The sequence below is a fragment of the Neodiprion virginianus genome, chromosome 6 (genome assembly GCF_021901495.1).
Source record: "Neodiprion virginianus isolate iyNeoVirg1 chromosome 6, iyNeoVirg1.1, whole genome shotgun sequence".
NCBI classification, from domain to species: Eukaryota; Metazoa; Arthropoda; class Insecta; order Hymenoptera; family Diprionidae; genus Neodiprion; species Neodiprion virginianus.
In genome coordinates this window covers 21,882,178-21,907,595 of record NC_060882.1, presented here as the reverse complement: position 1 = coordinate 21,907,595, position 25,418 = coordinate 21,882,178, and the positions used below count along the sequence as shown (strand labels likewise).

At 45.4% G+C, this 25,418-nt stretch overlaps 1 protein-coding gene across 5 annotated transcripts in view; it reads left to right on the top strand.

Moving 5' to 3' along the window:
* The window catches only part of LOC124306718 (lachesin-like), a 57,605-nt gene that overhangs the window by 19,068 nt on the left and 13,119 nt on the right, over positions 1-25,418 (top strand). For 2 of the 5 annotated variants that reach the window (XM_046767657.1, XM_046767655.1), the window contains 2 exons: positions 20,488-20,584; positions 24,380-24,501. In XM_046767657.1, the coding sequence (XP_046623613.1) occupies positions 20,524-20,584; positions 24,380-24,501 (183 nt within the window). In that variant the 5' untranslated portion in view covers positions 20,488-20,523. Of the gene's footprint in view, positions 1-1,535; positions 1,895-20,487; positions 20,585-24,379; positions 24,502-25,418 lie in introns of those variants that run through there. The other 3 variants (XM_046767654.1, XM_046767653.1, XM_046767656.1) reach the window with 3 other exon arrangements.

The following is a 25,418-nucleotide window of genomic DNA, read 5'->3' as shown; positions in this document are numbered from 1 at the left end:
AGCTTACTTATTAGCCTTTAGATAAACGCCGCAATTTTTCCGGTTCAAATCACCTTTCGAAGCTCAGATGTCATCTCCCGTACTCAATATTCAATCAGCTTTGTTCAAGGATGAAACTAGGGCCAAAAATCTAAATGAATCCTAATGTCGTCCAAGTCAGTACTCGCTTTTTGGGGGGTATGGTCTTTACGATAGCTTCTGGCCAAAATATTCCCTTCTGCTGATTCAGGCGATCATATTCGATCAGCTAAAAGCTGATCTTATCGGAACTTGATCGGCTGACCGAGGGTGAAATTGCAGTGGATTCACTTCGAGGATGGGGGGCAAGCTGTCCATAGTATCCTCCAATGAAATCTGAATTGCAAGCGACATACCTAACGCGCCAATCGAATACCTCGTTGCGATCTCACATAGTTCAGGATACCGTCTTCATCTTGAGCTTCGAGTAATCTCACGAGAGCTTTTGAAAAAGTTAACTGACGCAGGATTCGGTCGCCTTTAGGACGTAGATTCAGCTTCTCAGTTTCAAAAAATTGATAGACATCATTTCATTTTAGATAATTCATGAATTGCTGAAAGAAAATCGAAATTGCATAATCCAAGCAATTTTTCATCGCTCGATGAGCAAGAATCCCCTGCGTAAATAATAAAAATCTTATACCGGCTAGGACACCGGTGGATTTGCGGTGAATTCATCTTCCGCGATGAAAATTAACGATATATATGCACAAACAATCGGGAATCTGAATTGCACCTTATTTCATATCAAGTAATTTTCGCAGCGAGTGCAATGAAAGTATACATGCTACTCAGCCTACGTCAAAACGACGTCCATAAAGTGGGAACGATATTTACCATGCACGTGAAAGTAAGCCAGTTATTATTATCACAGTCAACTTGTCTCAAAGTATCTACAGGTACATCTATAAGTGTAATCCTGAAATCAATTAAAGTTCAATGAAACGTGTCAGGAAATCAACGACACGACAATTAATATCCCGAACTTTATCCATAATACATAGCGCAAAAAAAAAAAAATGATTTCGCCATCCGGCACAACGTGCGTCAACATAAATCAACCATTCCTCGGATCTGATCATAAATTAACGGCTAAAAACGTCGGCGAACGTCAATCACGTGTCTATCCCAAAAGTCCGTAACGCAACAGTAATTCGAAAGGTCTACATCGATCCTCAATTTTATATACTTAATGTATATCTTACGTACATGCGATCCGCAGGACGAACAAGGTCGATGACTACAGGGATGAAATATGCACGAAGTTTAAGTCATGCCTAACCTACTCCAGAGCATCCGACCACAATGGGACCGAAGGTGCAGGATTCGATGCGAAGGGTCTGGCGAGGGTTGCCTTCGAAAGTGAGGGAAATAAAGAAACGACGGAAGGGGATGCAGGAAGAGTGGAAGGGGCAGGGGGTGGGGGGGGTCTCGCGTGGCGCAGGATTCGCGGCTGCAGAGGGACGGGGGGAAGGGACGACGGTATTCCCGGTTGAGCGCAAATGGTTGAGCTTGCGCCGAAAGCGTACCGCGCGAAACGAAACCCGACGGTCGTGTCTCGCGTGGGTTACTATTCCCGACCGGCGATTCCCTGACGCCTCGAGTCCTGAGTGTGACCGGCGCATCGCCGGGTGTGTGACTGCTACTTGAAAGCTGCGGAAGGACCGGTGAGGGAGAAGTTGGTGCGGTTCGGTGTCGGAACTGTAATACCTGCACCTGGAAAACCGCGCGGTTGAAAGGGCAGCGCTTTTCATCCCCTTGGGACCGGGTTGTAAAGCTGCTTTTGAAGATCTACACCGACAGATATGACGTCGCCGAAATCGGCGGTCTGCCCTCTTGATCTTGGCGCTTAACTAACAGGTGTTTTTTTCTACCGGTGAGTAAGCCTTTTCTTCATTAATCTTACACGGCAGTCTCGATTAACGCGCGCGGTATTTCCGATTGAAATTATTGTCAATTAGAGATCGATCAAGATTGTAAATGTGAATTTAAAACCGGTAAGCTGTGAATTCATTCGATAACGTTACTTTTCGGGGCAATTATAAACGGCGGATAGTTGTTGTTGGTTTTTTTTTTCGTCCCCTTGTTTTTCCATCTCACCTACTAGTCAGTTTTTGCTTTCGTCAATGACGTTCCACAGTGCCAGCGGGAAATTATCCCCGAGGCGAGAGGATAAACCCCTGACAAGTATTGTTATTGAATTCTTCCTTCATCGAATTACAACTTTCCTAGCGAGCTGAAAGCTTTCATTGAATTTGATTCTCCTGGTCTCGCTGGAGTTTCTTCCTCGTCTTCTTTTTTTGCTGTCTATATTATTCATATCTCCGAGACTGAGTACATGCTTTTTAAACTCTTGTTTCGGCGGTTGCTGATCCGATTCCAGGTTCGCGGACCTCGAGCAATCATACTCTGTCTTTGTAGCATAAAAATTCGATCCACTTTTATTTAACTCGGTTATAACGTATTAAATTGATAATATTTCGACGGGGATGTTAGCTGGCTATTTTATTTGGATTTTATATTCTCGATCGCAGCTATATTTCGATTCGATTTATACACGCGTTTGAACAAATTCAAGTTTTCATCACACCAACGTAATACGGTGCTTGAAACGGAGCTTGAAAGAAAGTAGTTGGAGATTGCATTCACTTTACTACCAAATGCGTTCTAATTTGTAATCCAGGCGATTACTTGATTGTGTGCGGTTTGCGTGGCCGTTAAAAACACGATTCATCGAAAAAACAAAGAGTTGCAATACGATGCTGCAGGGTTTTAACCAGGCTGCTAACGAATACTTGTGGCTACAATATTCAAACGCTTCAATGTCAGAGTTCAAGTATCGAATGAAAAGAATGAACTTGATCAACGCTTGTAATCAATATTTCGATCAGATTACACACCCATAAATGAGAGTGAAAAAGATCGTCGAAGTAGTCGAGGAGCGTAAATATACGAGAAAAATCGAATTGCGAAAATTAAATCACATCTGCAGAGAAGAAGAGATAAAATCAGGGAAAGTACCTAAGTGTGCAAATATGAGTGCCTCGATAAAACCGCACTCAAGTGTGTCGCGGTTGCTGCGGCAGAAAATAGGTAAACAAAAGTGAATTTTCCCCCCGAATGGAGTGAGCAGCGGTAGCTATCTGAACGTGCAAAATGAGGCTCGTGGAAAACTAGGAAACAGAGTCTACGACCACTTAGGGTTTAGAGTCAAATCGGCAACGCAACGGAGCCGGAGTTTCGTAATGATATTTGTTCAGCGCAGTGGAGCTAATGCACTGCAAACAATTACATCCATTCCACCTTATTCAACCTCATCTAACCACCATTGGCCGACTCGCTTCTCCTAGCTATTATACCCACACCCGTCTGGATTCTGGACTCGGTAAGGTCTTCGAGTCCCAGAAACGTGCGAGAAACTCGGCGGAGAATCTCCGTACGATTCTCACCCACATCGAGGGTAACAAGTTTGTGTTGCATTCGCGGATCCAAGCCGCGTGTATGTACCTCGGCCATCTCGCAATAGAATTTCATCTACTTCCCGCTCTGGACTCCTGGAATCCTACCTTCAAACCAGGATATTTTCACTCCGCAGCTGCAGGAATTCGTCGCCAAGTGTTTCCCCGTATACGCTTGGACGATGAGCTTGTACGCAGAAATACTTGCGCCAAATAGAGAGAAAAAAAAAACGCAAAAAAATTAATTTTTTCAGCCTAGGAATCGATTAAAGGAGATATTTAGTTTATCGATCTTGTGCACAGTTCGAAGGAAAAATTGCAATCCTTTCTTCGTGAACTCTCATAAAAATCATCATTCGGAACGCAGCGATCTGCTTAAATCACTACTTGCGTCTCGATCGGTGTACAGTTTCTGTATAAACTGCAGGATACGGAAATGTCGTTATCTGTCCGTGCGCACGAATGAAAACGGCAGCATTGGTATCGTGAGCAAGGGGGATGATGGGAAGAAATTGAGTGTTGAGCACAGAGCGTTTTGAAATTAAAATCGTTCAGCCCTGAGCCCGTTTCGTATAATATAAACCGTTCTCCCGAACCGTACCGTGACTAAATTCCCGTTGGACGAAACGGAGGCACGATATTATTATATCCGTATAGGTACAGTGGATATTAGATATTATACCTATAATAGTTCAGGGCCTTATTGTTTTATCAGGAGGTAGTCGCAGCCCCGGCAATTCACGGACTTCGGTATCTTCCGCGACCATCCCGCGTTGTTTAATCTCCCGAAGCGAGCTTGCGGTTCCGCATTGCAAGGAACGTTCCGCGAGAAACCGCCGCCACAACTGTGGGCGTTAAAAATCACGACAATCGTAAAGGTCCCCGGTCACAGGGCAAAATCTTACCCGACGACCTCATTTACCCCGTAGCTCGGATATGGTTCGCCCACTTTGCACCGCCATACCAAATAGCCCGGTACTTTGCGGGCGGGATACAAGCCAGCTTGAACAAAACAAGAGGAAAAAGAAAAAAAGAAAAAAAAAATCCAAGAGAAAGGGAGGAAGAAAAAGGCTGCAGCGGTACAATTGTCCGCTGCACCTGTTTGCGATCTGACTTTTTACGGTATCCAGTTTCACGAACATTTTCTCATTATTTTATCTTGTGCAGGATTCCACGAGGTATTTACACGTGTAAAGACCTCAGAACTGCGCGGTCAGAGTCCACTTTTTTCTTATTACTTAATAGTCTATTTTGCTCAGCTCGTCCAACTAGTTAATTCAGAACTCGTTGCTTGAACGAGTTATATGCTTTTCGCTCTACTTAAAAGGTTGTCAAGTAAAGTCGTGCGTCAATTGTGGAGCATGCAAGTGGTATATAATAAGCGTATAACTTGGAGCTATTGAACATGATGGAGGGAATTTTCTTTTAAATTAGTTTAACGCTTATTATACTCATTTCTATTCATAAAAGAAATTGCACTTAAAAATACTTTGTGTTTATTTGTCTTGAACTTTAACATAATGTTATAATGGTAAATGTTCGTCCCATGGAACGTAGTTCTAGGTATATACTATACTTTGATCATTCAATATGTATTTAGACTATCAGTGACCTTATTATTTTCAGAAATCGAGATAAAACTCGAAACGTGCACCAAGACACAGATCTAAATTGAACTGAAATAGAATCAAATTGTGTGCTTAGCCTCACAATAAAAAAATCAATTTTAATTATTGTTTGTAAAAATTTAGTACTTGAAGTAAAAAAATAGCAGCGTAATTAACTCTTGATATTCGATACACTGCTCCGCAAACAGAACAAGTGTGCAGAGTTCGGAAAGATAATTAAAAAACGACGTTACTTATACCTTGAAGCGTCACATTTTCCGTCAGAGCGCCTTTCGACATGTCTAAGCCCAACATCTATACAATCAGTTACAATCAGTAGCAGGCTGATATCAGATGAGACGCCTCACCTTGCAGCCCCGTAAGTTCTCGGTGAAAATCATCCCCAACACAAACCACAAGTGGTTGTTACGAAACAAGAGAATCCATACAGCGATGACGAGTCAACGTAAGGAGGAAAGGGACGAGTTGGTACTTCGGCACTGCCAACGGGCATATCCATACCCGTATTAGAAATTCCAGAGCATCAAAGTCGACGCGACGGCGGCAAGTCGCGTGCTGGGACGGGATTCGCGACGAGGGGTGAGAGACTGCGGAGAACAAGCGTTGGCTGTAAGGGCGTCGGAAGGGAGCCGATACAAAGAGTGGCCGAGTCTCCGATGACGAGAAAGTCAAGTGACCGAAATTGACCCGCACTTGGGGGTTTTTGATAAAATCCCGAAATTCCGAGAGGAGTCTTGAATCGGCGGCGCGCCGAACACTTTGAGCTTAACATCCACGCACGCTACTCGTAGGAATTCGTATCCTTGTTGAAGTGGTTTTACGGCTCGCAGCGTCCTTTGAGCGGACGAAAAAATCGCAGCTTGAAACGGAACAACGAGTCCTGAAAATTATTTCAAAAAAGTGGAATGTGAAATTGCAGCGAAGAGCAGCGAAAGGTCGGCAAAATCTTACGCACGCGTAGACGTCAATCGCGCACTTAAGCCGACAACAGTCGAAAATTGGGCAAATCTCTCTCGGCCGTAGCCGGGTCCTCGAAACTTTTGTGGCAGGGTTTTTTACGCGCACTTCATCGCGCGATTTAGAGCCTCGGTAGTCAAGGAATCGGATATAAATTTCACGATTACTGTACGATCAGAAATAACGTCGACCCCCGTGTACCGTCGCGATTCCCGTTTTGTCACGATTCGTATGTGTAACGGAGATATCTTATGGCCGCGTTTGTTCAGCGCGTATCTGCCCGAATATATACGAAGGTTGTAAAGCACGGTGACTGCAGTCCGCGCGAGGTTTGATTCACTGGTACTGTACATAATACCTACCCTCTGCAGTTGTTGGCTCTTATCGTTATTTCAAATATCCCAACACGGCCATCGAGTCGAGAGCAGCAGGCCGGAGGACAGTCCAGGATAACGACGCCTAGCACAACAACTGGTCGCGTATATCAACAGGAAGTAGCGCGGCAGCGTGTGGCGAGAATTGTTACACACCCCCTGTACGAAGGGGGAAGCTGCCACCCCGCGATCTCGAGGGCTAGGTTAAATGTATAATTTCATTGCTCGGGCAACGGAATTTGACGCGCCGGACGAGAATTGCGTCTTTCGTGACGAGTGGACCGTTCAAAGAAACATTTTTTCCCCCGTTTTCCTCGTTCTCGTTTGCTTAGTTATTAAGAAAGCGAATTTTTTGCGTCTAGTCTCAGATTAAGTCTCTCAAAGCGTCGATTCTAGCGAAAAATTTTCTTTCAAGACTACATGAAACGACGCTTAGCCTTTATTGTATTCTCTCGTCTCGACATCTTTGCGGGGAAAAAATTAAATGGAAGTATAAAAATATTTTTAATACATGCAAACCGAGGCAAAAGAAGGCTCCGATTTTTTTTATTCACTTTTTTTTCTACTCTTTCAACGACGCAAAATTAAACGCGCAAGTCGAGCGTCGTTGAAGCAAAATCAATTTTAAGGCATCGCGACTTAGTCGATAAAATTTTGCCACGGGAGAAAGAAAACAAGAGCTTTCTTAGACCGGAAATTTCAAACTGGCGATATTTTTACGCACGGGCAACGTCGTCATGACGTAAAAACCGAGGATTTGCGAGGGTAAAGCTTGCAACGATCCTGTCGACCGGAACAGCAGCGATGTGTTTTTGACAAATTGCAGAATAGAACGCCGTATGTCTAAAAATTTGACATATTTTGTTTCCTTTTTTTTAACGCTATTTCGTTGGCAGAGAAGATGAAGAAGATCGTTCCGCGTCTAGCTCGCCGGGATGTGATCGGATTATTTTAACGCCGGGTTTTATTGGACTATAGAGAGGATATGAAGAACCTCGTGTCTGTTATTTTTTTTACGTTTTTTTTTTCATTTCTTTTTCCACCTCAGAACTTGGATTGTAAATCACGTACGCAAGAAATATTCGTTCCGAGTGGTGATAAGCTGCCATATTGCCCCCGCTTCTTCCTCTCGCATGACATTTTCTTCTTTCTTCCTCCCCTTTTTCTGCCCCATTCTCAGACAGTGCAAAGTGACGTCTCGAGAAAATCGTGATGTGAATATTACACGGTATTACGTTCACTTGAAGATATTATTATACGAAATCCAATGCGGGAGTCCAGGAGATTAAACTCGTGCCAAATACCTTACAGTTTCGGTACCAGTATGCAGTCACATATAATAGGATTCAACCCTTGGCACAAAACTGAAGGATGGTCATTACGCTGCCGCAATCTGTAAAAACTAACGTCCAACTCTGCGGAAACGTTTGACAAACTACAAAAGAGGCGGAGCGAGCGATGTGGGTCTCTGAGTTTTATCCGGGCGATAAAACACGAGGAATTTGCAACCGATCTTCCACGCTGCAAAATCCTAAATAAATAAAAAGTCCGTAACCCTTGCGTATACAATGTACATTATGATTGGTTACGCGGGTGCGAACACACAGGTGCCACCTCGCTTCTTGACCAGCTGATTGCGGAAGAGGCCAGCGGCGTGACGTATCTTTTCATCTTTTCGAATCTGCTGATCACCGTCCTCCACTCTTCAATTTTTCCTTCCAATGTCGACGGAAACGACCACCGTGTGATCCAGCCGACACCTCGCGTTTCTCTGGAAGACGGTTCATCGCGATCAATCGCCTTCACGTTTAATGAAATTAGCGCTGCTGGCCTGAGTTCAAGAACGATATGTCGACGAGGGACGCGAGAAGTCCGCCCCTCTGGGACTTAATTCTCTTCTTTGAATGCCGACCACGCATCGGTTGCATCGGTAACCGTTGAGAAGTAGTTAATTGAAGAAGGAAAGCAACTTGGTGTTGATAAAATTCCACGTCGATGTCTAGTTTCTAAAATATTACTCGCGATTCACATTGCACACTTGCTGCCCTGTTTTTCTCGGGTGAGAATAGGAAAATCTATGATCAAAGACACCGGTGATCTCGAACAACCGTTTGAAGTTAAAGTAGACATTTACATGGCGCTATAAACTTGAAGTGAATTATTCAAAAAGGTATTTCGATTTGTGTATTGAAAACTATTCTCAAGTATATTTTTGCCAAATGGTACGCTGAATTTCGTCGCCGGTATATCTTTGAAGAAGATTCGGTTCAACTGCTCGTAAAATCATACGAAACGTTAACCGTGATTTGACGTTCGTTTCAGAATATCTTCGAGGGGATTCACAAGAGGTAGATATTTTCCTGGATAACAGATCTCCCGGGAGACAAAGTTAGCCGGAAATTGGTTCAGCGCTGTGCGTTATACTCTCTCGAATCACGGATGCTTGGATGGCGACGGATGCATTTCGCATAACCTGCACGTGTAATGTCATAATTAATAATTGTGAAGTTTTGCGAGGTTCCTATATGCCAAGGGAAATTTGTTATACGTCATGGAAACCTGCACGAGTTTCGGTACACTGATTAAAACGTTCACATCTTAATTACATTTTAACAAACTCTCGAGGAAGAAACTTTGACGTTTCTTATTCAACTTGGCAATCGACCCTACAGTTTCACCCTGACAATGGCATCGCACACGTTCGAAATCAAGAAATTCTGACAGTTTACCTGTTGCCGGTCTTTCGTAACTGCACCAGCCTGCAAGTCTAAAGAAAAGATACTGAGATACTTCAAAATCAAACCTACGAGCCTAGACAACATTTCCATCGTGTAAATGCTGTTTCTTTTAAATTTTCATCTCTCGAGTCTACTCTTTTCATCGATTTATCGGGGCCGAGAAAGGAAATTTTGACATTGGTTAAAATTTTTCGCGTCAGCCACGAGTGCGCCAGGTCATATTTGACGCAACACATCCTCCTCGGCTGCCCGTCCCCCGTGGGTTTCGAATGAAGTTGAATGATGTGGGTATTCGACGGGCTTCGCGAGGGTTGAAACGACGCAGGAGTGCGGGGGCGTAAGGGGGGGTGGCACGGTGCGAAGACAGGCTGCGTTAGGCTCGTTCAACTCCGTTCGGTTTTCAGTTCGGGGTTGGGTTCGAGCATTTGTTTAACTGACAGTAACGTACAAGTAATAAACATACCTGACTGCTTCCGTAGGGTGTGACTGGGCTCCGGGTTGAAGGTGTGGCTCGAACGGAGGTGAAGACAGGTTAGACTTCGACTGACACAAAATTGTAACACATTCAACAACGGGAATCCGCATAGCCAATTTCCGGTTATAAAATTATCGTTTTCATTTTCACGTATGAAAAAAAAGTTTACATTTTATCAGTGCCATAGGCGTAAAATTTTCATCCAGCATGTTCTACGTCGTATTGATTGGATCGCTTGTTTTTCGAAGAGAATTTACGTGTGTTATTATTGTAACTTTCTCCAATGGAAGGAACAAATATTAAAACTAAATCCTCCAAGTTACACACCTTCAAGTCACATTACTCCTTTTCTCACTGTTAATTACATCGTTGCGGTACATGCAAAATTAGGCCAAACCGTATTCTAGATCACTTGCATATTTCCGAATTCCGGGAAAAAACAAAAAAGTGGACAATCGTCAAGCAGTATTGCTATATTCTCGTTAAAAGCACCCGACAAATAATAACACAAAATACAAAAATGTCGTCGTGAAACGAAGTAATGAAAAGCAAACCTTTGAAGGCGCTGACGTATCGACACGTTGCACGATGCAACAAATTTTCATTATTTTCGCCGTCGACGTTGCCCCGCGATGGATTTTCGTTACATGACCATACGGAGTCCAATAATTGTTCTCCGTTCATCCAAACTTCATCCTGACCGTAATAACAACTTTGTATGAACAGGAGTTTGCTGTCCGTCACTCTATATTTCGCCGTCGAAACCCTGCAGAGAGCGTGAAATTTTTTAACCAAGAAGAATAATCCGACTCCCTGATTCCTGTACCTACAAAACACCTACAACCAAATCCGAAATCCATATACGCTGTTTAATTTAACCCTCTGCTTGAATTATCACCATATACGACAGCACGTGACATCTAATTAGGCGTTTCGCGTTGTCGAGGCTCCGGATCCTGTCGTCAGTAGTAAGAGTCCCGTGCCTGTCAGACATAAGCTGGCGGCTGCTGCATCCGTTGGTGCGACATGCGAAATGCCTGCAACTTGTAAGCAGACGTATTCGAGCCGGGTGCAGGGCGATGATATAACGGATGAGACGGAGCGGAAGGCAAGAGGTATATCGCGATGGGACACGGTTGCCGCTTACAGAGAAAGGCGCGCCGCTGCCCGCAGGCACAACTTAATGAGCTTCCTGTTTGCGTTGATTCCGGACCTGCGATGCACATTTCGAAATTGCGCGATGCACGGACTCCGACGTTACGCTGCACGACGGGGAAGAATTATTGTTCAGGGACGAGAACCCGCTGACTCTGTGTCAATTCACCGAAAAAGACAGCGGGATATACGTTCGAACTTCTCCCATTCCTTCGAATTCCGATCATCTTTCATCCGTCAGAAGTTGCTGTGATAAATCTGCATCGACGGAAACCACGTTCGTCAGGTTTGACGCGTACGGCGTCACGTGATCGAACCACCCTCCAAGGATATGGAGGACTAACGGAAAGGATTCGTCCCTCCTTCTTATATATAGCGTTGTAACTATCATGTTTGTTCACTTCGGCATCAACGTGTCCGAAAGTTGTGAATATCCGTGAAGTCGGAATATACCGTTTGTCAATGTTGACTGTAAAAAGTGCGGCACTTGACTTTTTTAAGAGAAAATATTTTGTCGCACGGAAAATATTGCGAAATTATAAATTGCCGAGCGGAGTGGGTACCCTGTTTTTTTTTCTCCTTTGCAGAAACTTTAAGTGTCAACAGAGTTTCACCGAGCCGTGTATCTTTTTAACCTCTCTCTAACGCTTCGCGAGATCCGGAAGGTCGATTAGCATCCGAGGAGCCGGAGATTGAACGAATTAAAATATAAGATCTGGGGAGGGATTCCTGGCGTCGAGCAGGGACGAACGAATCCGATCCTTCATCCTTGCAGGAATTAAGAACCTTTTCCACCAACGGTCCGAGTGCCTATTCACATTTCAGCGTACGTATATGACGTGCATACAGGTGTATTGTGCTCCCGGTACCTACTATAGGCGTCAAGAGCCATTGCTCGGGTATCGTCGACGCGTTAGTAGGGGATCAGTGACTCGCACAATGCACGTACTAGAACCTGAATGCATTAATCCCACCTCTGCTCGCAAGTATCAAGAGGATTTCCACGGCTCACGTATCGTGCAAGTCCTCGTCCGCCATCTGCCAACTTGTCGTTAAGCTGCCAGGAATGAGTTCGCCGGTGGGGAATTCGAATGCTGCCGAATGATGACAATATATCCACATAACCGGGTGTATCACCCTTGTAACTTTCGGAAAACTGATCCGCACAGTTTCCTCGGGTTTCTACCCTGGCACCGAGGATACGTTTCCACCCGAGGTTTGCGTGATATTCAACAACCGCATCATTTTATCTAACGCGTTGAAATTTTTTTCTCAGCCTTGAAAATCCCGTTTTCCAGACCAGCGCCCGCGAGCAATGTTGACAACATTGTTTGGCGATGATTATCAGAGAAAGTTAAAAATTTACAATCCACATTCCTCAGCTCGTACCTCGAACAAGAGCTTTTTCGTTTATTGACAAAATTGGATTAGTCGAGATTCCGTTGCCTTCAATTTTAATTTCTAAGTTGAAAACGGCACGCGTGCTTTTATCAACAATGAATCAAATAGTTGTCTATGTAGGAAAGCAAATGTTTGCGATATCCGGTTCAGTCGCGAGTTTTGTGGAGATAAAATATATATTTTTCTGGAAACATTTCCCTACGTGGTAGAAAACTCACCGTTCCCCGAGTGGCATTAATTTCGTTCAAAGTTCTAACTGATGTGAGTCAAAATTGTACAAACTGCAGGATACGCCGTGGCGTCGGGACGCCTGCAGACGTCTGTGCGTCGTCTCACGTGACCTATAACCCGAACTAAAGGAGCATGAGCTCCAGAGGTGTCTGGGTGAAGTGCAGCCTGCTCGCTCATGAACACGGAAGCAAACTTTACAGACAGTTTAAACCGCAATCCTTAACTTCGTAGGATGAACCAAGTTTTCGATGCACCGACAGCCGGTGCGACGAAAACTCGACTTTGCCGACTTTTCCAGCTGCATGCACAGCTGCCAAAATTCACCTCTTCGATAATTGACGACTGATAGCTCATCGATCTCTCGATCATTGAGCAATACGGAATATTTTATTTCGTTAGCTCGCGGCCTGCGGGAGCCACAAGTTTGAAAGGCAACTTGTATATACGCTTATAATTTCATCAGCGCAATAGCGTCATTCGTTATCTGTTAGTTATCGGAAGGTAGAATCTCAGGAGATTTGTACTCCGCAGGGAATCGCCGTTCTGCTACCGTTAGAGTTCCGGGATGCAAGATTTAAGTCGGTAGCTTGAGTATAAATCGATGGAAGAAAAATGACCGAATGAATTTCTGCTCGAATGAAGCCAGGGCTGTCGACTCCTCGGAACTCCGTTGAAATCGAGGACTCGTTCGACCGTTTACTCGCTCTTCATCCTCGCTCTTCTATATATACGTCGGCCTCAAGTTTCACTGACGCGGAATAAAATGCTGGATTTTCGCAAGCGTCTCCTTGTGCAGGCCGAACTGGCGTACCGAGGAGAAGCGAAATTTGGCGTGATTAATTCCAAGGCGGATTTCAGGGTTGAGACCCGGGGTCGGGAATAGGATCAGAGGTCTCGAGGTCCTCGGGTTAAGGAACAGAGCGAGGTGTGGGATGAATGTGGGACCGCGGGAAAGGCTCGAAGGAGCTGCCGAGGGACATGCGACACGGGTAAGGTCGCTGTAATCGGAAGTAGGGACCACTGTAAGTGCCAATTGATGCCATCCAGTGCCACGCGAGCAGTTGCTTGTCTGGTTATGACCGTGGCGATGGATGCTTCAAATGAATTTAACCGAGAATTTAACTTTTATACTGCTAAAAATCTTTGCGGAAAGAATCGTATTTTCGTTTCAATTTAGAACTAAAGATGAATCGAGTTATACGATATAAATATCGATAATGGTTTCATCTGTTGAAGGATAACGTTGTTGGTTTTTTTTTCTTTATTTACACGCGCGCCGAAAGTATCAAGATTCTGAACAATGCGACCTTTTGTGTAAGGCTAAAGCATGTCGGTTTTACCGAGTCTCAGAATTAGCGATAGAAGATATGGAACCCGCAGCCCGCGTTAATAACTCTCAGTGAATATGTCGTGGGCGGACAGGGTGACGGACGGAGAAATGGCGGTTCTGCGTAATCCGGTTCTTCCTCGAACTGAACCTATACACGTTGGCTGACAAATGAGCCTAGTTAATAACGTATGGCAGTCGACTCGGAAGAACGGAGATGACAAGTAGATAGCATATTATAATACGGCGGTGAAAACAACGGCTTTAACGATAAAGGGCGCCGCATCGCGGCTCCGAGTAAGACCATCTCCCGGGTTACATCTCTAAATTTCCGGTCAGTTGCACGGGAAAGTTTGAAATAGGATTAAACTCCGGTCTGAGCCATTTTTCTCGGTTTCCCGAGATTGGTGAACGGTCCGAGCTGGACCCTGCAGCGACGACTTTCAATCGTTAATCTTCGACATCAATTTCGGTGCCACGTTCCCCCGACACCGTAGCAACCTACTACAAGTCATGTACCTTCCGAGCTCCAATTCCATTGCGGGAAGTTGGAAAGAAAATTAGCAATCTTCAAACACGTCGACAAGTATTTCTTGAAATTGATAGACCAAGGCTCAAGATTCGCCTCGGTATCTCGAGCCTTGGATCAAAGATGCGAAAACCTCAGAGATTAGCCAAATATAAAGTAAAGCGGCTAATCTTGTACGCTGCTAGGTAGGAATTCCTTACGAGCAAAGAAGAGGGGGTGGAGTTTCCTCGGGCCTGTACGATTCGGTGTTTGCGGCTGAAGCAGCCCCGAGTCTTTTCTATAACAAGAGACGAATAGCACGCCAAGTGAAGAAAGAGATTTCGTTTCGTGTTTCCGAGAAACGGAGGATGGAGCGGATGCTCGGAAGCCGGGGGCGGAGGGGGGCTGCGGCCTCCTCTTCCTTCCGTTGTTAGCAATGAGCCGGCGTCGCGGGCTTAACTTAAGCTCTCCGGCTAAGAATCTCCAGCCCCCGCAGCAGCCACCTCTGACCTTCGCCCGAATCCCTCCTAGTTTTCCCCGTCGTCCCCAAACCTCCAGCAACACCCTCGATTTTCCTCAGCGCGTTTAGCCCCGAAGAACAAGCCGGGCTCGAACTCATTTCACGGGGATAACTATTCCCTGCAGAAACACAGCCCACCCTGGGCGGGAAGAGGACACACCGATTAGTGACAGCCACTGTGTACTCGTCCTCCACGCTCCGTGTAACCGGGTCCTAGTCGTCCTGTCGAGTGATAATCGCAGACCTTCGCTCGAGTTATTGGCGCTATTTCGACCGCCGTCCTTTCCGGCAAGATCAGTTTCCCTACGCGCAAGAGTACGGGATTTGGGACGCAGAAGCCGTCTTTCTTACTTTAATAATTGTCCTCGTGTTACGCCGTTCACGCACCGAGAAAGCAGGTCACGTTGTACTTATACTCCAGCTCTAGGCCGGGATCGACTCAATTTTATACATGAGTTCGGGGAACTTGAAAATCCTTTGTAGCCTCAACTTTCCACCGCACGTGTCAAAAGTTATAGATATTTACATTTTCAAACCGTGCGGTAGACGTTCTTACAACTTACCCTTGCGTCTGTGCCTTCGTTATACGTGTATGGCCACGTGATTTCACAGCCATTAGGAATGATCGGGCTGTTTGAGATGAAACTCGTCCGCATTATTTTCTTAAAAGTCGAGAGTCCACTATATAATGCTGAGAAAACGCGACCGCGATCCTCGCTGAATTTATACTTTATCATATTTTATCGGTAGACCTAAACGGAGGTTGATAATTCCATAATGCTACCTCAAATGGACTGCGATATTTCACAAATGATATCGTATAAATTGGTTGCAGGATTTCCACTTTCTCTCCGTCGAGATTTGAACGACAAGATCATGTTTTCTCTTCTACATATTTAGCATAAAGAATTGTTATACAATTGATTTCTCGACTCGGGAAAACGAGAGCTCAAGGAAGAGATCAGGAAGAGAGGAAAAAAGATATCGAGCCATTGTATGTAACGTCATTATTTTTTCTAATTCTTCTTCTTTTTTTTTTTTTTTGTAAAATACGTTATTCCCAGAAGTGAAATCCCGGGGAAGGAAGGAATTAAACCTCCCCCTTTATTCCCCCTGAAAGCCACCAGCTCCTTTCTATGCCGTTCTCTTGAGCGGCTTAAGCAGAAGAGAGGGATAAAGAAGAGGAAAGAGAAAGGGGGATAGAGAAAATGTGAGAAAAGAAACCAAGTATTGAGCATAAATTAACATTCAGTTTCGGTTCCTAGTCTATTTCTCTCGCCTATTTTGTGATTTCTTGCGCCGAAGCCTTGCCGCTGGAGATTCTCTCTGCAGCCCAGCAAATCTCTTTCTCTCTCTCTCTCTCTCTTTTTCCCTCAGGCGTAATTCAAGCCGAGCACCAGGAGCGACGAAGCTCTTTTTCCTCTCTGTACAAAACGACGTTTTAATTAAAAATTTAAGCGGCGATGAATCGTCGGGAACAAAAAACCAGCGAGCTGTTTACACGACTCAGGAACAACCTTTCATTATTATACACAGTTCACGGGTGAGATAAATCTCATAATTGCATCAAGTTACGATAAACGATCCACACTTATTTCGGTCAACGACGAAGGCTTGATTACAGGACGCATAGATTTCGGATGAACGACAAGTGCTCACAGAGTGGCAGGTAGATTCGGCAGGGTTAATATATAAATACCTTGCGTGATTCGGACCGGGTGTTGAAGTCGACGGAATATGGATCAACTGAGGTGAAGGAGGCTTGGGGCGGTGGGTGGAGGCAGAAGGAGAAGTACATTACATCCGCATTAGCCTCGTAACTCACACGGGCCGCGAGGCGTCGCGAAGCTAACCTGCGGAGGCATATTTAACCATACCATAACCGCTTCTGATCGGATCAACGCGGCCGCAGGACTCGCGCTGAATCAAGCTTTATTCTCGCGTCGAGTCAGAAGCTCGCGTTTCAAGCTCGAGGATTCGGGGATGAAATCCCGAGGCTATCGGAATTGAACCGCGACTATACTAATCGAGGGGAAATAACCAGGCGACCTCAACTTGCCGACTAATGCTGCCGGGGAATTAGTGCTGATTCTAAACAACGCGGCCGCGTCTTCCCGGCCTGAGAGAGAGACTCTGGGAAAGCTGATACAGCATGGCCATGGTCGCTTAATGCCGGTACGCGAAGGATTATGGATGTTGGTGGTAGGGTGAGGCGGGAATGGAACGCCTTGGAGTTGAAATGGCTTCTGACAACGCTCGGTCTCGCAACAGCTTACCTATACATACCTATACCTTCGATGGTGTATCTGATACGCATTAATCTGACGCTATATCGACTTCTCGGATCCTTTCTATTCCGTCTTTTATTCGTTTGGGATATTTGAACCAGCTCATCCGACGATAGCCGACTAGGACAATGTTATTGACGTTTATGATAGATGCCGTTCACTGAGAGTGGGGGGGTGGGGGGGATAAACTGAAAGTCCTGCCTACCCTCGGCGTGATTCTCTTCACTTGTATAATATAGATTTACTGTTTTCAGGGGAGGCGTGAACGGTGTACAGATCGTAAAGTTTTAAAACGGTATAACAATATCCGAGAATGTAAATACAGATAAATCGGGCTAGGCGATCAGGGCAGCTTTTGGGGCCTCTTGAAATAAACTCGATGAAATAACCGGGGGTAGAAAATGTCGAGTCTCCTTTGCGGTGAGAGGTCTTGGAATGTTTCGTCGAGAGATTTTGCGAAAAGGGAATTATTTTCGTGGCACAATCACATTGCGAAATTCTACCTCAAAGCGTTTACCGTGTACTCGGAATTCTTTGCAAAGTCGCGGCGCGGTCTCGAGCTTTTTCTTTCCGTCCTCCTTGAAGGAGCTAATTAACTCAAAACCTGACAAGAACGCAACAATCAAGCCGGCGAAAATTACCGAATTAAACGTCAGCCATCGTGTTATTTAAAGAGGAAAGGTGACTGCGCGTTTTCGCGCGATTGGGCCTTAAAATCTAGGCGATATCGACCCGGACGTATTGCTTTAATTCCCGCGGTGGCTCAATTGATAACAACCTCTGATAACGAGGGTCGCCTAGCTTCAATGAAACGCTGGCTGAAATTGAATATTCGGTCAACCAGAAGACGACCTTCGCTCCCCAAAGAACCGCCCGACACTTCTTCCCCGCTGACCATTCCGCGGTCAGGAGAATTCGCCTGACGGATCGAGCAACTTATTGTTAGTTAGACACACGGTCACTCATTCACTCTTCCGTACCCTCGAGGCCCGTGTCGCCAGCAGACATCGAGTAACATGTGTTTGAAGGAAAGGCGGAAAAAACAATTTACTCGCTTGAGGGAACAATTACATTAGACCATATCTCAAGCGCAGAACAGTGGGCACGATCAAGGAGGAGGGAGAGCCGGGCCCGCGACGGGAATCCTGCGACTAGGAGGAAGCACGATGTATAAGCAGAACCGCGCCGGGACGAAACGAAACGAAACGAAACGAAACGAAACGGAACTGAACGGAGCGGAACAGCTGTATTTTCGCTTCTACTTGTTACGCGAATATTGTTCCCTGGCATTTCCCCTAATCCTTCCTCTCCTCGTCGCTCTCGAAATCTGGTTTTTCATCTTCATCCCATCCTCGTAACGGCCGGGCTAAACAACCGTGCGCAAAATCACGCACGGTTTCGGAATCAGCCTTTCCTTTCGTCTCTTTACTCGTCCTCCCCTATGTATAGGTAGCGCAATGTCACGGATCACCAGCTCCTCACTCTATCGTATACACCGAATGGTAGCGACGAAATGTCATGGCTCATGATACGGTCGAAACTAGACTTCTAAAGAATATTTCTTGTTCCTCTGTTTTGTCTCTATTTGTTCCTGTCCCGTCTAACTTAAAGTTCCCACAAGTGATCTGTACAAAAAGTCAACGTGGTTATGCCTCCGTTACATCTGTATCCAACTTGGTGAACCTGGTGCAAACGCAGTCTATAATTGCCGAGACACTGTTACATCCCTGGCAGGTCCTTCAACGACGCAAAACTGTCAATACGCTACCTTCTGTGACGCGGATGACGTGATATATTTATATTTTTGTTGTATTTCTCTAGTTGGTTTTTTATCATTCTTTTCATGCTTACCCGTTTGCAAGCTACGTACCCGTGTAAGCCTTGATTCTCCGAAGGATGAAGGCGGCCGTTACATCCGGAGTACCTACATCCTTCTCTTCAAAGAACCGTCTTTAATTCGCTCAGGTATAAAAAACTGAAATTTTCGCAGATCTTCGATTTCCATCGTTCTCCATGCACGAACGCCTCGTGCTTGATCTGTCCACAGATGAAAAAAAAAAAAAAAAACTTGCTAGAGGGTAAAGCTAGTTTCAATCACGATCGTTTGTTGTAAATCACACAAAGCCGCTGATTAACTAATTCAGTGTCTGATCAATTTTTAGTGACATTTCTCTGCCGCACAATCGCTGGTCAAAGAATAAAATCTACTGGATGACTATAGTGGTTGTAATATTCAAACCTACCGTCTTATATAACCTGATCAGCTCCGAATAATCGGTCGGCTATTCGAGTGCACTACATAATGTAAGATACAGATTTCCCGGGCGTCTTTCCGAGCTCTCATAAAAATAAGTTGCTTAGCTTTAATAGACCGGAAATAACAGGTTCCTGATTTCGCGGCATGAGGGTGATCGGGGCGCTGCGCAGCGGGGTGGAGGGTTTCTTTTCCCCCGTCCTCAAACAGCAGAATCAATTCTATTGGGATGAAAATATGTATATGTATAATGTATATACGTATACACGTATATACCATACATATACTACAGTTATATAGAAAAGGCCAGAGTGGCGCGCGCGGTTTTGTGATTTGTAGGAATTTTGACGTAGGATTGAAAGCGGACCGAGAAGACAATAAAGAATAAAGGTCGATGCATCGTAAGCGAAATTTTCATTTAGTTTGGCGATAAAGGGACTCGGTGTGCGGTTGCAGAGAGCGGCGGACACGTTTCCAGCCAATCCGTCGGTTCCGCCGCGATGCCGTGTGCGTGTGGAACTCTTGACGGGCTTGTGTGCCGTCTGGCCGTGTGGATATGCGAAACGGCGGCGGTGCCACGGGGCAGTCGAGGGTGTTATCGGGGTCGGGAATGGCGGGGGTTGGGGGGTGGACTCCAGGGTGGATATATCAACGGTTGGCGTTTATGTGGCGACCAACTGTCGAGTTAATATTCACGCGGTCCTCAAACCCGGGCGCCGCCGGCACCCCGAGTGGAACAACCCGTCCTTTTTACCCCCAGAGAAATATAATATGAAACGTCGATGGGATCAAAATTCACTGCCCGAATCCCTGATCTTCAGGCCTCCAACTTTCGCTCAACAAATTAAAGGAGCTTCCATCGCCTCGCTCAAAGTTAAACTCCCTGATTTAATCGGTGCAGGTTCACTTATCCGAATCGATGTTTTCATCAACTTCCTAATACGCCTGTTAGCCTTTTCGAGCACCGTTTGATTCAATCGGGGGTATGATTTACTCTGCTTAGTTCACGGTTATCGGTTTCACCTCATGTTTTTTTTTTGTTCATCTTCTTTATGCATATGCAATATGTACATACCTATCCACCCTTGTAAATCTCTTTTCAACGAAATTTCAAGACATCGTTACAGCCCCAATTATTCGACATTATCGTTTCAGAAGGAGCGAACACAAGGAGAGTCCACAGCCTATGGCATGGCCCCGAGTGACGTCAGCCTCGCACTTGTACTTGCTGCGTTCCTTCACTCCACATTCGGTGAGTTCAATCTTCTGGTATTATAGGTATTTCATTTTCTTTCACCTGGAAATAAACTTGACCTATAGGCGTATGTATCGCGTTATGCTGAATCGTGTGACGTTTATTGACGTTGAAATGCACGACGGTTGGAATGAAATAGCTGACGGCATAACCACGCTCACTCCGATAAATCCTGGGGCGATTAATTTTATAGCTTTCGTAGGAAGGTGCTGACTTTAACGTTAATTACCTACGCATGGGGAATGTTCGAAGGTCTGCTGGAAGGTCCTCGAATATTGCTGAACTTCGTTGACACTTTGAGCTCAGTTTATACGCCTGTGTATATTGCATGTATACGTATAATACCAAAGGTTCCGACTTACTTCCAATGTGCAAGTATTTCGAACGTGAGGCTTGTTCGGGACTAAAATCTCTTCGGAAATCGAAGGTCGTGGCTCCGGCTGGAAACTTTGCCATTGCGCATCGTGAAACGAACGTCAGACACGTGGTTCCCAGCTACGGAATTATATTCACTAGCTACCGGACCCGCCACTACCTCGGGGGCAACAACCGCTTACCTCGTAAGTACTGGAGAGGTTCCCTAAATGCGCGAGAGATAGTCACTTCATCTCTACCAAGGACCATTTATTTACCATACCGCTGCGGCTGCTGTTCATGCCGCTGGTTGTCATCAAAAGATAAAAGTCCAGTTCACCCGGCTAGGGAGAGAAAGGAAGGAAGTAAGGATTTTCTCTCGCTCCGAATATACACATACAATACATGTATGTAACGCTGTACATTGTGTACGCACGGATACAGATTTGCACGCAGAGGAGGAGCCTGCCTCGCGAAAGAGACCAAAAATATTCCAATTCCTTTCCTGAGGGGGGGAGGATAACTAAGCTCGCCCCGTTGTCCTCAGCGGTTGGTCGTCACCCGTTTTAATATAAACGAAATGGAATGCGTAACTGCAGGCGAGACGCCGCAGCGCTGTTTGAAGCGTCGAATAGCCGGAAGGGCGGCAGGTAGGGGCGAGAGTCGTACGAGGAACGAGTACCTACAACTGAAAACGTGTCCGGAAATCCGAATCTTTTCAGGAGTCAAGATCGATTACAGCATGGTTAAGCTGCACAACGTCGCAGCTCCAGCTCCTCGCTAAGAGACCCCTAAAGCAGTCGGCTGGGGTTGCTCGACCCCCCCATCGAGGAGCAGTCTCGAGTATAAGTGGAGATTTTGGTACTACGGGACTTTGAGTGAGCCAGTACGCGGTTACTGCCTGGAAAACGAACCGTGACGGCCGAGAGTTGACGGTTGGCTGCCAGCGGGAGGGTATTGAATGCCAATTCAGAGAGTGCCCGAAACTCTCGCCTTCCTTACTCCCGAGATATCGTCGGTGTCCGGATCGGTCCACGCACACAAGTTCGAAATTGTACAAGAGCTTACGCGCTTACGCTGATCCTTCGGAGAGTGATTCGGCTGGACCGTATCAATTTCTAAGCAAATGGATGCCGGCGGGGACTTGCTTTTCGAAATAACCGGGGCACCTACAGCCACTCGGAAACAGCGAATCCGCGGAAACCCCTTTATCCCGACGCTTCTGATACCCAGAAAGAGAGAGAGAGAGAGAGAGAGAGAGAAAGAGACAGAGAAATGTACATTTTATACGCATATTCACGCTCAACCACGAGCGGGCTTAAGGAGTTGAGTTGCAAACGCTGCTCCGAGTTTCTTAAAGATAACGCTGTGGCGGTCTTACCCTTACAGTTAAGCTCTAAGATTTTGACGCTCGAAATAAAATTTGATTTTATAGCGAAAAAGTTTTAAGCCCGTTATGGTGTAAAAAAAAAAGGTAAGCACAGCTGAAGCAAAGATAGAAAACTTTTTTTCGTCGTGGTTTTGCGCGTTTTGTTATACATATAAGTAAGACGAATATGCGGTTTGCCGTAAAATCGTTTCCAAAATTCATTGGCTTACGGCGACGAGTCTCAGACATCACCAGCCACCCCAGGCGGAAATTACGTTAGACATCCGTATCTGCGTTTCCATCCTCACTTTCACGCTATTCTCTTCCTCCCTTTTCCTCGCCGTCCGGGGATGCCATTTCATTCTCGAATTGTGCCAGCTAAATAATAACGTTTCAGGAAAAATACGTACTATTTTTCAGCAACGAACATTCTACTTTTACACCCTCGCGGATTTTCTTCCCTTGCAGATACGTCTAAACATTCTAGACACAAGGTGAATTTCTTCGAAGTTTTGCGAAGCTTGACAAAGATCGAATTCATACTTCGGCTAATAGTGCTCTACACTTTTCATTGACGTTAGCTGTTTTCGGAGGAAAAAATGATGAGTAAACCGCTGTATTCAAGCTGGCCAAAATTCTGTACGCAGGCAGCTCGGATGGCACCCAATTCGCGAAACAGCCGCCCTATGTATCATTCACAGCTGATTTGGCGCTGTATCACTGAGCTTTCCTCCTCATTCCGCACCCCCGATATCCGCAGCGGAAGATTCACCCCAGCCGGGTGATGCAGGACTGCGTGATGCCGGAATTATCGGCATTATGTATACGTATTATGACGCGCTCGCGTATCGCCGAGCCGAATCAATTCCTCGATTTGTCAAACCGTAAGGCGGAAAAACGTTATTGGCGCGATAAGAAATGAAAAGAAAAGGAGAAAATGGGGCAGGTGATGGAGAAAAAGCACCCGGCCTGTATATAGGAGAGCTCGGTGATCGGCAGCGCAGCGAATGTAAGGGCTGCTTGGAATTCAGTCGATTTTCTCGGGGTGGGGACGAGGCTCGAACGAAGCCAAGGTGGTTAATGCGTCTGCCATTTTCGGCCCCCCTTTTACGCGGCAAGAAATCTGCTTATGAATAAAAACACACTTGTCAAAGGCGGGGAGTGGAACATTCTTCGATCGAGATTCGCATCGGATGTGTCATATCGGGTATGAACGAGTATGAGCAAAAAGTGAAATGATAGCCCGTGGAAGAAAGGGAGAAAAAAAGGCCCGCCAGGCTCAGATTCATTCTACACCGATTCACCGTCGCCGCGACTTATTTTTCTCACGAATAAATAGCTTCGCTGCAGAAATACAGTGCGAATGTATTTTCGCTTCCTATTATATATTATTCGTATATGATACCTAGCCAGGAAAAGATGGATGTACCTGCTTACCCGATACGGCATAATTCAGGCATTTCCTGAAACATCATTCAGCTGACTCCCTGCAGATTTATACCAGGGCGAAACAAAGCTCTTTTAACCCTGCACACAAATTCTGGATACATATTTGTATCTTTGTGAGTGTACGGTAGTTTTTTAGCACGATTTCACGGCCGAGTTAACGACGTTGCGCTAATTCGCCATAACGCCGCATCGTTCGCAAATTCTGCGGTTTGAAATTACAACGAAATTCGCATCACTTCGTTGGCGTATGAAGTACAAGCTCGTTGAACTATCCGAAAATTATCTCACTCACGTGAAAATTATAGGGTATATCTATTGTGGTTGTATTGTGAGGAACCGAATCCGAGCAACAGATGAACGAAATTACCGAGAGCGCACGAGGCGCAATCCGGTCAGCTATTTCATCCAACTCAATTTGGCCAACATGATTTCGCCCTAGCGGCCAATATAGAGAGTCAAAGAGAAAATTCACGTTATAGGTGCTCTCGCGATGCATTGGAAATATACAGATCATTGCAGTGCTCGATTATACGAACGTTACGACCGCCGAGCAATATCGCGTATAATTGTAATATAGCGCACAGTTTCAGCGACAATTTCAATCTCCTCATTGCATTCAGGTCAACTGATGCCGATGGCGGAGATCCAGCCGGAATTCTTGGCACCACTTGAAAATCACACCGTGACGCAAGGCCGGGACGTGTCGTTCACCTGCGTTGTCAATCATCTTCAGTCTTACAAGGTAAGTCCGAAGTATCCCAATTTCCGATGACAATATAACGCAACTCGCGCCAGATATAATATCATGATAACTGCATCTGAAATCTCGGGTATCAATTTCCTTGAATTGTGTAGCAAATGAATGAAAAACTTCGGTCTTCTTGCATTTGCATATCCCGGAAGTCTATAATAAAAACGGAAGATGCACCGACGTCTCGTCAATCTCGTACAGATGTAGTTATATAATTGTGTAATGCAAATATATGCGAAAGCTAGGCAATAATCGATTCGGCGGGTTTCCGGCGTATATTCGAAACACTTTTAACCGTAAATCGAGGAATTTCTTGGATTTTCCACCCTTGGATTTTCAACGCCTAGCTCACTTTCAGCCCGCCCTCCACCTCCACACACTATCGTCGGTATAGCTACCGGCATTCACCCCATCTTCACCTTATAGGTATAGTATAGTGAATATACGTGATGCGCGGCGGGCGCGATTCTAAATTCCCGAAGCGTTTTGAATCCGATGAAATTCCGTCGGGTGAGTTTCTCCTTTCGAATGCCGCGACGCGGATTTTTCACGTCAGTTTGCATCGCCGTCAAGCCGCGACGGGATCGAAGGAAAACAATAAATGTGTATTCCACATATATAAATATACATACATTCATATGTATAAGTATATATATATATATTCCCGTACCGTACTGCGTCGATTTTCCATATCTGTAACCGGCTTCTATGCATGTAGTACCGCCTGGTCCATGTTTATAGATTATCACGTCGACGGGTCTCGAAGTCATGCATTTTTATCGACTTATAGACGACGCCCGGCATGGATTTGAAATAGATTCGCAAAACAAAAAAGAAACAAGACCAAAAAATAAAAAATAAAAATCACCGTTTTATGGAAATATGAAAGGTTCCATCGCCTGAAGATG